The sequence below is a fragment of the Podarcis melisellensis genome (genome assembly GCF_964234715.1).
Source record: "Podarcis melisellensis genome assembly, chromosome: 17".
NCBI lineage: Eukaryota > Metazoa > Chordata > Lepidosauria > Squamata > Lacertidae > Podarcis > Podarcis melisellensis.
The window spans coordinates 34,609,666-34,625,829 of NC_138534.1; the positions used below are offsets into that span (position 1 = coordinate 34,609,666).

Below are 16,164 nucleotides of genomic sequence, written 5' to 3' on the forward strand. Positions count from 1 at the left end.
CAAACTGCAAGTAGATAAATAGGTACCACTGCGGCGGGAAGGTAAACGGCGTTTCCGTGCGCTGCTCTGGTTCGCCAGAAGTGTCTTAGTCATGCTGGCCACATGACCCGGAAGCTGTATGCCGGCTCCCTCAGCCAGTAAAGCGAGATGAGTGCCGCAACCCCAGAGTCGGTCACGACTGGACCTAATGGTCAGGGGTCCTTTTAAGCTATAGCTTGTTTGGCTTATACGTAAATCTGGCACTGAAACTACGAGTGGTAGTGGGGATATGCCTGGTGCCAGTCTAGTCTTTTTTAAAAAATAGATTGGCATAAACACATAAAGAATACAATAAAAATGATGGATATTGTGAATAAAAATAAAAGTGAAAGTAGAAAAATTAAAACTTAATTAAAAATTAAAAAAGAGTCAGATAAGGGCTAATCCCCCCCTTAAGAAACTACTGAAAAGACAGTGCTGTATTCAATTGTTGCGTATGAGAAGAAAAGTAAAAGGTAAAGGGACCCCTGACCATTAGGTCCATTCGTGACCGACTCTGGGGTTGGGGCGCTCATCTCGCTTTATTGGCCGAGGGAGCCGGTGTACAGCTTCCGGGTCATGTGGCCAGCATGACTAAGCCACTTCTGGCGAACCAGAGCAGTGCACAGAAACGCTGTTTACCTTCCCGCCGGAGTGGTACCTATTTATCTACTTGCACTTTGACTTGCTTTCGAACTGCTAGGTTGGCAGGGGTAGGGACCGAGCAACGGGAGCTCACCCTGTCACAGAGATTTGAACCTCCGACCTTCTGATCGGCAAGTCCTAGGCTCTGTGGTTTAACCCACAGCGCCACCCGCGTCCCAATGAGAAGAAAAGGGTGGGTCAATTCTAAGGGCAGGGGTGTGTGCCTGGTGCCAGCCTAGACTTCAACTTATTCTAGATTCCTAACAATGGCTGCCTTTGCACATAACCAGAAGCCATGGTTTTTAGTGCTATGTGGCTGAGCTGCAGTGATTCTGAGCAAAGAGTTGGGCTCGCATGCTCTTCCCACCCTCTCCTCGTCACATTTGGATGGAAGGAAGATTTCTGCAATATTTTGCTTCCCTTTCAAAGAATATCAGTCTGTTGTGATGTACCAACCAGGGATCCTGGCTTGAAACAGGCTCTGGTTTGTTAAACAAACCAGCTGTGTAATTCCATAGTTTGAAGTTGGTCTGTTTTGAAACATGTTGTGGGAATGTGTCCATGTAGCACTAAAGCATGGCTTGACATTATAAGGAATTGCAGTAGGTGCATCCAAAATAAATAAATCATTGTTTTAATAGCTCCTTTTCCTTTCCTTCTCAAGTCAGTTGAGAAACATTAAATCACAGTCCTAGGCTGGATCTAGACACATCAAAAAATGTTTCAGGAAAATGTGTTGTAAAGCTCATAATGGAAAATCACATTGCTGGAGGATGCCATCTGGTGTCAGTGTTATAACGCATTTAAAACACCTCCCCCCCCATTTACTTTACTAATGTAGCTGAGTCCCTAGTGACATTAATTGTACAAGTTAAAGACCACCCTTTATATCATTCAGCAGAGAGACATAATGATTTCTGAATAGTTTCTTGGTCGTTTGTCATTTCTAGGTACAGTTGTACCTTGGAAGTTGAACGGAATACGTTCTGGCAGTCCATTTGACTTCCAAAACGTTCAGGAACCAAAACATAGCTTCTGATTGGCTGCAGGAAGTTCCTGCAGCCAACCGGAAGCTGCGGAATCCCCGTCGGATGTTTGGCTTCCAAAGAATGTTCACAAACCAGAACACTCACTTCCGGGTTTGCGGTGTTTGGGAGCCAAAACGTTCAACTCACAAGGCGTTCTGGATGCAAGGTATGACTGTATATTAATAACCAGTTACAGTGGTACCTCGGGTTACAGACGCTTCAGGTTACAGACTCCGCTAACCCAGAAATAGTACCTCGGGTTAAGAACTTTGCTTCAGGATGAGAACAGAAATCGTGCAGCAGTGGCAGCAGGAGGCCCCATTAGCTAAAGTGGTACCTCAGGTTAAGAACAGTTTCAGGTTAAGAATGGACCTCCAGAATGAATCAAGTTCTTAACCTGAGGTACAACTGTATTATTTTTATTTCAAAAAAGCATAATATGTTGTTTTATCCTATCATTTTTCTTTTGAGATAGCCACTGTTGTCTTCATCTTCTGTGTATCCTCCAGTTTATTGTAGGTGAATTTATTGTAGGCAAGTTTATTTCCGACACGCTAAAAAATCTTAAAATATTGCTAGACCATCTGCTTCAATCTTCTCCTGGCAAATCAGAAGAAACCATGGCCTTTTCCAAGTCTTTTGGAGAATTCAATACCGTTACAGAAGGTAGGAGGAAAGTTTTGCATCCTAAATCTAACTATTGTATTATTTGGAGGAGTATCTGCTGGGGGTAGATGGACAGAGGGTATTATATGAATCAGAAGAATCTTTATTTGCATCAGCCACTAGCCATAACAACAAAACAAAAAAAACAAAAAAAACAAAACAAAACAAAACAAAACAAAACGTACTGAAGATAGAGGTAAAAACTTAACTATACAAAATACCGTATTTTTCGCTCTATAAGACGCACCAGACCACAAGACGCACCTAGTTTTTGGAGGAGGAAAACAAGAAAAAAAAAATTCTGAATCTCAGAAGCCAGAACAGCAAGAGGGATCGCTGCGCAGTGAAAGCAGCAATCCCTCTTCCTGTTCTGGCTTCTGGGATAGCTGCGCAGCCTGCATTCACTCCATAAGACGCACACACATTTCCCCTTACTTTTTAGGAGGGAAAAAGTGAGTCTCATAGAGCAGAAAATACGGTACATTTTGGAGGTTTCAATCAATAACCAAATAATAGATCTTATTCTAATTGACCCTGCTAAAAACCTTGCAGTTTTTGCTGTCGCCTGATCATCTTGATCTGCTAAAAAAAAGGTCACAGTAGCTGAGCGACCCAGCAGGGACAATAGTAGAGGGGTAATAACTTCAGCCATGATTTGGCTGATGGCTCTGAGTTTCTCATCTCTGCTCATGAGCATCGTGGTGCTCTGCTCTGAGAGGGGTGTTCCATGTTCAGAAGTTCAGGTTTCTTCTCTGGATGTTGACAAACCCTAGCGCTTTAGCATGGCCAGATCTCAGCGTAAAAAGTTTTCATGTGGTGTATCCATTTAAGTTTTGCCCTTCCAAATCTACCCTGAGCAGTTCACAAGCGAAGAACCAAGCAGAGGTTTAAAGCAAGGATACATGTTTATCCCTATACGATTAAAAGGCAGATGTTGTAGCACATCAGAGTTTCAGTACAGTACAGATGTTTAGAAGATCAGTGATAAGCCCATGTTTTGCATTGTTTGTTTTTAAACTGAAAGTGTTTCTGGCATGGCTAAGTCAGTTCATCATTGGAAAAGACAGAATATTGTATGGATTGTGTCTTTTTGCTTATTTCACAGCTGTTTGGATTTGCACAACTGCTGCTTCCTCTGTCATGAGTGTTGCTTACGTACTGTTAATGTTAGCCTGCTACAGGTATGGATAAGCTGTGGATATCCTAGGGCAAAAATAATACTGGCAATTGCCTTATCAGGATTTGGGAACGTCCACTGGGCTTGCCCACTTGCACACAGACATTCCCTCTTCCCTTTCAGGTTTGATGATAACTGTGGTTAGCATGGTTTTCATATGGGCATTTTCGCCGGCGACAAACCACAGTTGACAGTGTGGGGTAATACTGAGCTTGCTATACTGTGGTCTGGGCAAACTGGGTTAACGAAAATGCCAATGGAGACATAATACTAACTGAAGTCATCTGTGGCACTGCTGGATCAGCACTCAGTGAAACCGGGTGTTTTCTCCAACCCTGTGGGCCAAGACCTTTGCTAGATCCACAAATGGAGAATGCTTTTTCATGTGGTCTTCCCGTGAAACTGCTCCACTATTTCCCTGACAAAGCAGCAGCAGCAGTAATAATAATAATAATAATAATAATAATAATAATAATAATAATAATAATTTATTTATACCCTGCCCATCTGGCTGGGTTTCCCCAGCCACTCTGGGCGGCTCCCAATCAAGTGTTAAAAATAGCAAGACAAGTGTTTTAAAAAGCAAGACTTCGTGGTACAGTCATACCTTGGGATGAATACGCTTCAGCTTAAATACTTTTGGGTTGCGCTCCGCTCGGGTTTCGCTGCTCGCGCATGCGCTCAAAATTATGTCACGTGCATGCGCGCAAGCGGGGAAACGCGACCCGCGCGCACGCAGACGCGCAGTCACATCTTACGTTCGCTTCAGGATGCGAACGGGGCTCCGGAACGGATCACGTTCGCATCCAGATGTACCACTGTACTGTCATAAGCTGATGAAGTTGGAGGGAAACTGTGGAGGGTTTTTATACGCAACAATAAATAACTTTTTTTTAAGGTGAACTTGAAGTGATTACTTCTGGGGAGTCTGCAACTGAGTTTCTCTTGAGGTGGTGGCATAGATGCCAACTCCCTGGGGTCCTAGGTGCCCGAAACCCACAAAATTGCCCATGAAGGAGCTAGGCACCCACAAATTTTGGTGCCAGGGCCATGCACGCTGAATGGCACCCTTGGCCCCGGGGACCCACGGTTGCGGGGGCAAGTTGGCACTTCTGGCTGGTGGTGGCGACACACAAATTTCCTTCTTCTGTGTGATAGATTCTTAGGGGAGAAGTAGCCAATGTGTTGCCCTACAGATGCCGTGGGACTACAATTCCCATCAGTCTAAACCAGCATGTCCAATGGTCAGGGATGATGGGTATTGTAGTCTAGCAATATCAGGAGGGCACCACACTGCTCCTGATTTTAGGTATCTGGCTACTGATGCTAAAATCGAAACTTTCCCCTTCTTGTGTCGTACAGATGTTAGAGGAGGTGTGAAGGTAGCCTTCCCTAACCTGGTTGCTTCCAGATGTTGTCGGACTACAATTCCTATCATCCCTGACCATTGGGCATGCTGGCTGGGGATGATGGGACCTGCTTTTCAAAAGATCCAGATGTCACCTACTAGAGCAATGTCTCCAAACATTTTAAAAAACTCTTTCCTCACTAGAAAACACATAAAGCTGCTGCGGGCAGGCAAGAAGAGCTACTTTCTGACGGAATCGGAATCGGAATCGGAATCGGAAACTGTGCCATCTACTCAATGTGTGGTGAGTTTTTACTCCTAACCTCTTATTTTCACCCCTATATAGGAGTTTTCATTCCTATATCTGAAGGAGCATCTCCACCCCCATTATTCAGCCTGGACACTGAGGTCCAGCTCCGAGGGCCTTTTGGCGGTTCCCTCACTGTGAGAAGTGAGGTTTCAGGAAACAGGCAGAGGGCCTTTTCAGTGGTGGTGCCCACCCTGTGGAATGCCCTCCCATCAGATGTCAAGGAAATAAACTACAGTGGTGCCCCGCAAGACGAACGCCTCGCAAGACGGAAAACCCGCTAGACGAAAGGGTTTTCCGTTTTGGAGGCGCTTCGCAAAACGAATTTCCCTATGGGGTTGCTTCGCAAGACGAAAAAATCTTGCGTCCCCCCGCGGGTTTTTTTCCGCTTTTTCCGCCCTTTTCTTAAACCGCTAAGCCGCTTATCAGCTGTTCCGCTGATAAGCCGCTTAACAGCTGATCGCTGGAAGCCGCTTGACAGCTGTAGCGCTAATCCGCTAAGCTGTCAATGGGCTTGCTTCGCAAGACGAAAAAACCGCTAGACGAAGAGAATCGCGGAACGGATTCTTTTCGTCTAGTGAGGCACCACTGTATATGACTTTTAGTAGACATCTGAAGGCAGCTTTGTATTGGGAAATTGTTAATGTTTGATGTTTTACAGTTTTAATGTGCTGTAAGCTGCCCAGAGTGGCTGGGGAAACCTAGTCAGATATGCGTGGTATAAATATAATAATAATAATAATAATAATAATCATCATCATCATCATCATCATCATCATCATCATCATCATCATCCCCTTAAAAGTCCCTGCATGGATGTGGTGGACCTGGACACTCTTTCAGTCAAAAGTGGAGGTGGAGACGCTCCTTCAGGTATAGGGCTTTAAAGATCAGCACCAACACTTGGAACTGTGCTCAGAAACACAATTTATATATTTATATTATTTATATTTTTTGCTTCCAAATTGTGTTTGTGGCATTCCTGCATAAACAAACCATCCTTTCCTTTTGTCTTTACATCAACAGCTAGCACTGGGAAGATTCACTGCTTACCAAATCGCATACATAATATGGGGTATGTGATAACTTGTCTCTCGGGCCTTTGGCATAAGTTCATAGGGGGCTGGTGTTACCATCCCTCTCCCCCGATTCCACGTTGACAACTTTTATCTTCCATCCAGGATACCTGATCATGCATCTGATGCAATTTGTCGCTGGGATGATTCTTGTGTATGTGATTATTTTGCCCATGGTACATGGTGAATGGGCCAAACTTCTGGACAAGTGGGGAACTGTGATGTAAGTGTCAGTTTTCAGAAGGATAGCTCTCTTTTCTTAAAAATAATAACGGCTTTTTATAATTTGTAAACGAAAAAAAAGAAAAAGGCTAACATCTTTTGTTAATGATTACTTTATAGTATATATTACAGTCATACCTCGGAAGTCAAATGCCTTGTGAGTCGAATGTTTTGGCGCCTGAATGCCTCAAACCCAGAAGTGAGAGTTCTGGTTTGCAAATGTTCTTTGTAACCTGAGCATCTGACGTGGGTTCCGTGGGTTCCTGCAGCCAATCAGAAGCCGCAATTTGGTTTTAGAATGTTTTGGAAGTCGAACGGCCTTCCAGAACATATTCTGTTCGACTTCTGAGGTACGATTGTATTTTATATAAAGCGCTTTAAAGCGCTTGAAGGTTTTAACAGCTAAGCACTGTATAGATTCCACTAAACAAATAAAGATATTTTTTTTAATTCACTGATGAGGGATTGAGGATTGGAGTGATTGTTCTGTGGCATAGGAGCCAGTTCCTAGGGTCTGAGGTCCCTTTGCTCCCCTCCCATAAAATATTTGAGGGAGTCGGGTCCCCCAAAGTTAATGGGCATGTGTTGCATCTTGTGATCAATTGGGGGGGCATGCAGCAAACCCATTGAAGTTAATGGGCATGCTTATCTTAGGTCAGGCAGGTCCAAAGTCCATCTCAGGGGCCTAATCCAGCCTGCCGGTCGGTTAAATCCGCCTCCTGTGGCAGTTTACTTCCAGGGGTAAAATCCTAAAAAAAACCTCAGCAACTTCAATCCTAAAAAAAAAAGGTCAACAACCCTGGCTCTTTGGTTGGCCCTCACAGCCTTTCACTTCATCAGATCTGGCCCTCTTTGAAAAAAGTTTGTACACCACTATCTTAGGTTCATTCATTTCAAGTAGGGAGCGGGTGGAGCTGTGGTCTAAACCACTGAGCCTCTTGGCCTTGCGAATCAGAAGGTCGGCAGTTCGAATCTGCGATGGAGTGAGCTCCCATTGCTCTGTCCCAGCTCCTGCCAACCTAGCAGTTCTAAAGTATGCCGGTGCAAGTAGATAAATAGGTACCGCTGCGGCGGGAAGGTAAATGGTGTTTCTGTACGCTCTGGTTTTCATCACGGTGTCCCGTTGTGCCAGAAGCAGTTTAGTCATGCTGGCCACATGACCTGGAAAGCTATCTGTGGACAAACTGTCCAGGGGGTCCTTTTACATTCATTTCAGCTGGTCTGAGTAGAACTTACCTGAAAACAACTCTTTATCTCCACTTCCTTGCAGTGGTTATAATATTCTTAAAATAGTTTCATCTTCCTTTTCTGCCTCACAGTCTTTCATTTGTCCTCGTCATGCTTTTGAGGAGACTGGAGTTGTTTGCAGGCTCTCGAGTCTTTCTTCAGCCGAAGATTTCACCAAAAGACGATCAGAGACCTCTGGCACTTGACAACAGGTTGGTATCAGGGAGTGAGACTATTCCTGGACTTCAGTTCCTTGAATAAAGGTATTCCATTAGGGCACCTAGGAAAATCACGCAAGATGGGAAGGTGGGAAGTCTCCCTCAGAAGGTTGTGAACTTTCCTTCCTTGGAGGGTTTTAATCAGAGATTGGATGGTCATCATGTGTAATGGTGATAAGGGGTTGCTCGTGCGTAAGTTACCGCCACTGCTGGGCCCGTTTGCCTGGTTTAACCTGTCCTGGCTGACAGCCCTTCACTCCGTGGCTGTTCAGTCGCTAGCAGAATCCGTCAATGGGCGTTTTTTGAACCTCTTCCAGCAAAGAAGTTGTTTGACGCCCAGTCTCCTCCTACTCTCCCTGCGCGGTAGTCTTCTGCGCCAGGGAGGGAGTGGGCAGAGGAGTGCCTGTGCTCTCCTCACTGTTTTCGGGTGAAGAGTCTTGGAGACCTCTCTCCGAATTCCCCATCTGCCCCCCTTCTCTACTGGTGTTGCGCTGATTCCCTTCCCCAGCTGATGAGCTCCCTCTCTCCTTGCTGGCCCCCTCTCTAGCATCGCTTGGGAGTCTTGCCTCCACCTCTGACTCTGATGTCAGTTCCCTGACATCATGGATGCTTTTTTTTTTTTTGAGATTCCTGCATTGCAGGGGGTTGGACTAGATGACTCCTGGGTCCATACTTCCAACGCTACAATTCTATGATTGTATGAGCTATCCCTGCAGCATGTTATATTTATAAAAAGGCTACCACTGATTATCTGTTTCTTCATTCGTTTTTTTTTTAATGGTGATGAGACTCTTGCTTTCTCCCTTCCTGCAATCTGAAATGTTCCCTCTGCCACAAGATTCTTCTGAACATGTCAATCAGCTCCAAGTTGCAAATCCTTCGAGTCCCTAAACAAACCTTGTTTGACACCGACAGTCCATAGTCTTTTTCAGAACCAGAATTTACCTTTAAACCCGTGTTGCAAAATGGCGCCCACCTTTAATTTTTAAAATCGTATATGACTTTCTGTCTCCTCCCTGTCATCAGATTTCTTGTCTCTGCCTATCCTTTCATATTCTGGTCTGCCTATAAAGGTACCCCTGCCCATACGGGCCAGTCTTGACAGACTCTGGGGTTGTGCGCCCATCTCACTTAAGAGGCCAGGGGCCAGCGCTGTCCGGAGACACTTCCGGGTCACATGGCCAGTGTGACATCGCTGCTCTGGCGAGCCAGAGCTGCACACGGAAACGCCATTTACCTTCCCGCTGGTAAGCGGTCCCTATTTATCTACTTGCACCCGGAGGTGCTTTCGAACTGCTAGGTTGGCAGGCGCTGGGACCGAGCAGCGGGAGCACACCCCGCAGCAGGGATTCGAACCGCTGACCTTTCGATCAGCAAGTCCTAGGCGCTGAGGCTTTAACCCACAGCGCCACCTGTGTCCCTGTATTCCTTATTAAAAACCAATAAACCAGGCATAGTGCTCTTCAGATACTGTTGTACTACAATTCCCATCATCTCTGACCACTGACTATGCTGACTGAGGCTGATGGGAGTTGCTAGTCCAATAATGTCTACTTTGACTCCCTCTGCTGCAAACAAAGGGAATGGCAATGGTTTTGCTTGTGTAATTCAAGTCAAAGTGCTACCCTCTTGTATTCCAAGAGAGATGATTAATGGGGTGAAATCACTTATGTCTATTTCCCGTTATTTACATGCATTTGTATATCTGTATTTTCTTGGAAGCAACAAGCTATTTCTGACACCTTCTTTTTGTCCAGGATTAATGCAGTAAAGCTTTTTCAACCGTTCAACAAGTACAGTTATTCAAATTCAACAACTTTAATTATATAGTACTGTATGGCCTTTATTTCCTTAAGCTACGTGCAGGAACCATCACTAAGCATTTCTGAATATTGTAGCAAACTCAGTGCAACAGCACTGTCTTCACATTCAGACTTGGAGAATACAGTATTTATGCTTTGGTCTGAGCTATGTTTGCTGTAGTTTGAAAGTGAATACACCTGGTCCTGCCTCCAGTTTTTTTCTGTGGGGGTGACTGTGGAACTGTTCAGCTGAGACATCTCTTCCTTTTCAGGAAAGCCTTTGTAAACTTCAGCTACTTTTTATTCTTCCATTCGGTGGTGGTGGGTTTCTTTTCCTGCCTCATGAGAGTGTTACGCAGCACTGTCCTGGGAGCCTTCCTGATTGGACGATTGGACAGGCCAGTGATGCCAAAGGGCTTTGAAGGCTGTGATAAAGGTAAGCACCCCGAGAGAAGGATGCTCTCTATGCTGGGAAGTTCTCAAAACATGGAACTTGGAACATGGAAGTTCTCACCCTGGGCCAGCAGGGGGATACTGTAGATAGTTATGCAAATAAGGGATCGAAAGTGACGTTCAGTGATTGGATAGTTTTAGAAAATTGTTACAGTTACGTTGTACTGGAGCTCTATATAAGCAGGCTGGCTGAACCCTTCAGTTCAGTTCTGTTCTGGCCTCTGAATAAACAAGAGCTCTTTGAAGAATCGCTGGGTCATCTGTTATGTTCACCCGCAACTTAACAGAACCGATCTACCTTTCCAATGCATCGTGGCTTCATTCTTGTGGGGATGGAAGGGTGCGTTTGGCATCAACAGGTGAATGGTGTTTATTTCACTGTAGCACACAAGTCTTGGGTTGCAATGCTATTGATGGACCACTACCACTCGAACCCCATCCTTGTCTGCTTCTGCCACATCCTGGATACCAAAATCAGACAGAGACAATGGCAAAAAGTCAATGGACCCACCGAAAACACGGACATGCGGGAAATAGGTAAACTATCAGAAATGCTGGGAGTCAATTTAACAAAGCTTATATGTTTGTGTGTCTCTAACTGTTTGTTTGATATACTGCCCTTCACCCAAGGATGACAGGGCAGTTTACAGTACAGTCAAACCTCGGTTTCCGAACGCCTCTGTTATTGTACGTTTCGGCTTCCGAATGCCAAAAACCCAGAAGTAAATCCTCCGTTTTTCGAATGATTTTCGGAAGCCGAATGTGCTACATGGCTTCCATTTTGAGTTTCCCCATTGTACTGAGGCTTCCGCTTTCAGTTTTCGGTTGTCAAACATTTCGGAAGTCGAGCACCCTTCCGGGGCAGATTACATTCTAAAACCAAGCTTTGACTGTATTAAAAATATGTAACATAGTAACAAGCAAAACAATAACACACACACACACACACACACACATACTCCATAGTTTAAAAGGGCATTGATTAATTAGCCAAAGGCCTGGGAGATGAGAAAGCTTTTGCCTGGCACCTAAAGATATGTTTCGCAAATTGTAACTCTGCAGTTGTGAGGATGGCTCGAAATATTGCTGCCACCAAGGAACTGAAAAAACGTACACATTAAAAACTGTTTGTCCTGGATGTTTTCTAATTCTTAAAAACCCAAGCCCTTCTTCCCAAGAACAGAAAGTTCAGAAACTCAAAATTTGTTCTGGGCTAGCACAGGCCAATGGGACATGCGTGGCGCTGTGGGTTAAACCACAGAGCCTAGGGCTTGCTGATCAGAAGTTCGGCAGTTCGAATCCCCGCAATGGGCTGAGCTCCCGTTGCTCGGTCCCTGCTCCTGCCAACCTAGCAGTTCGAAAGCACATCAAAGTGCCAGTAGATAAATAGGTACCGCTTAGGTGGGAAGGTAAACAGCATTTCCGTGTGCTGTTCTGGTTTACCAGAAGCAGCTTAGTCATGCTGGCCACATGACCCGGAAGCTGTACGCTGGCTCCCTCGTACAATAAAGCGAGATGAGCGCCGCAACCCCAGAGTCGGCCACGACTGGACCAAATGGTCAGGGGTCCCTTTACCTTTACTTAGCAAGGGACAAACAAAAAAGACATGTGCCCCACTTATTCTTAGGATTGCCAACATTTTCATCAGCCCACTGCTCCTGGGCCTTGTAACAGCAGTTGGATGTGAGGACATTATCAGCGTCTGTGCTTCCGCTACTGATTTCTGCTGAGCAAGCTGCTTTTAAGGGCATAAGAGCCGGCCAGTCCCACCCCCCAGCCAGTTGGCAACACTACATATTCTTTGAAAACTCCATTCACTCACAGCAGCACTGGTCACATTCCATTCTAGGGTTTTGTTTTGTTTTGAAAGTCTCTGCTATCCCAGCTGTACAATTCGCTGTCCAAACACTGAATGTTATAAGTACTGTATGTGATTGAGTTTGACAGGTTGGCTAGTTGGTCCAACCAGGGCCAACCCACCCACGAGGCAGCAGATCCCAATTATTCTTCCCTTGTTCATGATGTAGATCTCCAATCACCTCTTGTTTCCTAACGGGGAGGGAGGCACCACTTTGTGGTTTGCTTCAGGAGCTGGCCCTAGGTCCAACCTAGGTAAAGGTAAAGGGGTAAAGGGACCCTTGACCATTAGGTCCAGTCATGGCCGACTCTGGGGTTGTGGCGCTCATCTCGCTTTATTGGCCGAGGGAGCCGGTGTACAGCTTCCGGGTCATGTGACCAGCATGACTAATCCGCTTCTGGCGAACCAGAGCAGCGCACGGAAACAACGTTTACCTTCCCGCTGGAGCGGTACCTATTTATCTACTTGCACTTTGACATGCTTTCGAACTGCTAGGTTGGCAGGAGCAGGGACTGAGCAACAGGAGCTCACCCCGTTGTGGGGATTCGAACTGCCGACCTTCTGATCGGCAAGTCCTAGGCTCTGTGGTTTAACCCACAGCACCACCCGTGTCCCTAGGTCCAACCTACCTGACACCAATTTCAAATGTCTTTTGTGGTTGTAATGAAGGGCCATTAAAATGTTGTTCTCTATATGATCCCAAAAACTCTTTGAGGCATTTTCTCCTCTCTCATATGTTATCCCAAAACCCCTCCCTTAAGGGGGGGAGGTTTTTACACCAACCAGAAGGCTTTTTCTTGTTGCTTAGATGTTACAGTGAAAATAGGCCACTCTCAGGAATGTCTGTCAGAGATAAAGAGCAAGGTTGAATGGATGTTATTGTAGCCCCAGAGGGAGGGAGGCTGAAACAGGAGGAAGGAGGGACTGGAAATAAAGCTAAATTCTATACCATTTCCCGTAAATCACGTGTTTTCTGGGAAATCAAATGATCATCCGTCCCAGAGGGTATAAAAAAGGCTGGCAATGAGCATTAGCTTGTCTGTACCATTTTTGTCATGGCAAAATAAATAATTATTTTACAGCAGTCAATTGACTCTTTGAAAGCGACTTCTGAGTGCTCCAAGGGAAAGGAACAAAAGGAAAGGTCTTTCAGTACAGTCATTAGTCTGCCCCAGGGTGGGTTACGACAATTAGAAGCCTAATTTTTAAAAAGGATTAACATTCAAGAGAATAGGGCTGGTCCCAAGATATGTATTTCAGGTATCAAAGGCCAGGGTAAAGAGGTTCGTTTTAAGCCTCTGATGAGAGTGGCTTAATGAAAGTGCCAGACACACATCTGTGGGAAGGGAATTCTACAACTTTGGGGCTGCTACAGTGAATGCCTACTCCAGGGCTGCCATCCCATAAACAGCTGAGAGTGATGGAACTGCCAGGAGGGTCCCCTCCGCTGATTTTGACCTCCATGATGTTCTGGAGGGAAGGAGGTGGTCTTGCAGATATTTGGGGCCTAAGTTACTTTGAGCTTTAAACACTAACGTGAGCACCTAGAGTTGTACCTACAGCTGCTAAGCTACAGGCAACCAGGCAGAGGGCCTTCTCGGTAGTGGCGCCCGCCCTGTGGAACGCCCTCCCATCAGATGTCAAAGCGATAAACAACTACCTGACATTCAGAAGACATCTTAAGGCAGCCCTGTTCAGGGAAGTTTTTAATGTGTGACATTTTAGTGTATTTTTGGTCTCTGTGGAAGCCTCCCAGAGTGGCTGGGGAAACCCAGCCAGATGGGCAGGGTACAAATAATAAATTATTATTATTATTATTACCTGGAAACAAAATGGAAGCCTTATAAATAAAGTATAGAGGTTGTGGTGCATGCATGTTGCTGATGTTTTAAAATTTAATTGTCAGTCTTGTTATTAGCTCCCAGGGTATCAGGCAGAGCCAGGAAAAGATGGCTGTTGCTTTACACGCTTTTGAAGAACCCCGGTCTCCTGCAATTCCGGAAGCGAAGACTAGGATCTAATCCTGTGGATTTTACACAGCCCTGTGCTGTCCCTCCAGGCGATCATTCTACAGACCAATTGGTGCGTTGGGATCAGCATGTTTAATATGTGGACTCTACGTGGACTGTAGAGATGCCGTTCCTGATGGTGCAACGACAAAAGTGGCTCAAGTTATACTTGCTGAGAGTTGCATTTATTGACAGCTTGTTCCATAGTGCTTTCTAAAAAGATAACCTGTTGTATTTCCACCACATTATGTGTCATGCCTTCCCTACACATGAACGCCTGGTTTGCCTGCCTGCCGCAATCGTTAATAAACTATACACAAGCCATTGGCTCTAGGAAGATTTAGGTAATCTCTTTGAAGACCACACAAGCATGCACTTTTGTGTGTGTGCTGTGCCTACAATTATTTGACACTTTCCGCCCTGGCTAGACCCAGGGCTGTGCAAACCTGGTAATGGGTCCAGGCTGGACAGAAAATGTAGGCCCCATTTCAAACTGATCGTGTTGTGCATAAAAAGGTAAAGGTAAAGGGACCCCTGACCATTAGGTCCAGTCGTGACCGATTCTGGGGTTGCGGTGCTCATCTCACTCTATTGGCCGAGGGAGCTGGCGTTTGTCCGCAGACAGCTTCCGGGTCATGTGGCCGGCATGACTAAGCCGCTTCTGGAGAACCAGAGCAGCACACAGAAACACCGTTTACCTTCCCGCCGGAGCGGTACCTATTTATCTACTTGCACTTTGACGTGCTTTTGAACTGCTAGGTTGGCAGGAGCTGGGACCGAGGAACAGGAGCTCACCCCGTTGCGAGGATTCGAACCGCCGACCTTCTGATCAACAAGTCCTAGACTCTGTGGTTTAACCCACAGCGCCAACAAGTAACAGAACAGAACAAATACTCAAAGTCGGCCTCCTCAGAATCGTAGGCCTGTGCCAATTACTCTCCATCCCTGCTCCTCGCTCTGTTCTGGCCTGCTCAGATCACAGGGAGATAGAAAGAAAGCACATCTGAGGTGGGAAATCAAAGTAGAGTCAGTGACACTGGTTTAATAAAAACGAGTTTTTGTTTTTTCCCCATGTTGCCAAATTGGAATCCTGAGTTTCCAAACGAGTGACTTGAGCTGGTGTGTGCATGATTCCAAAACTGCTTTCAGATGATTTGTTCTCGAGGTTCCTTCATTAGTTCTACTCGCTGAAAGTTTTCTTTAAAAATGTTTGACGTTTTACTATGTTTTTATATGTGTTGTAAGCTGCCCAGAGTGACTGGCAAAACCCTGCCAGATGGGCTGGGTATAAATAATAAAATTATTATTATTATTATTATTATTATTATTATTATTATTATTATTAAGCAGCTGCTTCCAAATCTGGTTGTACTATACACTTACTTGCCTTTTCTTGCTGTGTCTTCCATTGAAATTGATTCTCAGTTCATGTTGCTATGTTTACTGCTGACAGGTGGGGAAATAATTTGGGGTGTTCCATTAGGACTTTCTTATTCTGCGTTCTCGATGTTGTTGGACTACAACTCCCATAGCCCAGACCACCAGCCATTCTGGCTGTGGCTGATGGGAAATGGAGTCCAACAACACCTATAGGGGCAGAGGTTCCCCATCCTTCACATCACATGTATGCACTTTTATCAGTGTATTATTCTTATGTATGGTAGGGGAGCTCATGGTTCTTCAGATGTTGGTGGACCACAGCCAGTACTGGATTTATGTACAGGCCAAGTAGGCTGAAGCCTAAATCTAGGGGGCCTCGCCAGCCTGCCCTCTCCCCAGTGCTGCAGTCTCCCCTCTCCCAAAATTACAAATCCAAGACTTCATGCAAGGGCAAGGCAACTCAGGCCCAGCAACTATTAGACTCAGGGCTAGCTAGTGGGGCCCAATTTGAAGCAGTGGGGCGCAACTTGAATTTGTTTTTTGTAGGGCCCCAGTTCACAGCCAAAGTCTGCAAAACCTTGTAGATATAAATAAAATCCATCTAGATTGCCCTGGTGTAGGGGCCCCCTTAGGAGTGGCCTGCGGGGCCCAATTTGGCCCAGTTGCTCCAATTGCCTTAAGGTCAGCCCTGATGTGACTGTGCAGGGGTTGGACTGACAAGCCCTGCACC

At 45.5% G+C, this 16,164-nt stretch overlaps 1 protein-coding gene across 2 annotated transcripts in view; it reads left to right on the forward strand.

Annotated features, from left to right (window-relative positions):
• The window catches only part of LOC309359883 (stimulated by retinoic acid gene 6 protein-like), a 52,184-nt gene extending 36,815 nt beyond the window's left edge, over positions 1–15,369 (forward strand). Inside the window, exons 10-18 of one of the 2 annotated variants that reach the window (XM_081894190.1) lie at positions 2,201–2,357; positions 3,463–3,538; positions 5,087–5,186; positions 6,216–6,264; positions 6,371–6,488; positions 7,807–7,926; positions 10,007–10,170; positions 10,572–10,724; positions 13,964–15,369. In XM_081894190.1, the coding sequence (XP_081750316.1) occupies positions 2,201–2,357; positions 3,463–3,538; positions 5,087–5,186; positions 6,216–6,264; positions 6,371–6,488; positions 7,807–7,926; positions 10,007–10,170; positions 10,572–10,724; positions 13,964–14,151 (1,125 nt within the window). In that variant the 3' untranslated portion in view covers positions 14,152–15,369. The remainder of the gene's footprint in view (positions 1–2,200; positions 2,358–3,462; positions 3,539–5,086; positions 5,187–6,215; positions 6,265–6,370; positions 6,489–7,806; positions 7,927–10,006; positions 10,171–10,571; positions 10,725–13,963) is intronic. The other variant, XM_081894191.1, reaches the window with a different exon arrangement.
• The last annotated feature ends 795 nt before the right edge of the window (positions 15,370–16,164 follow it).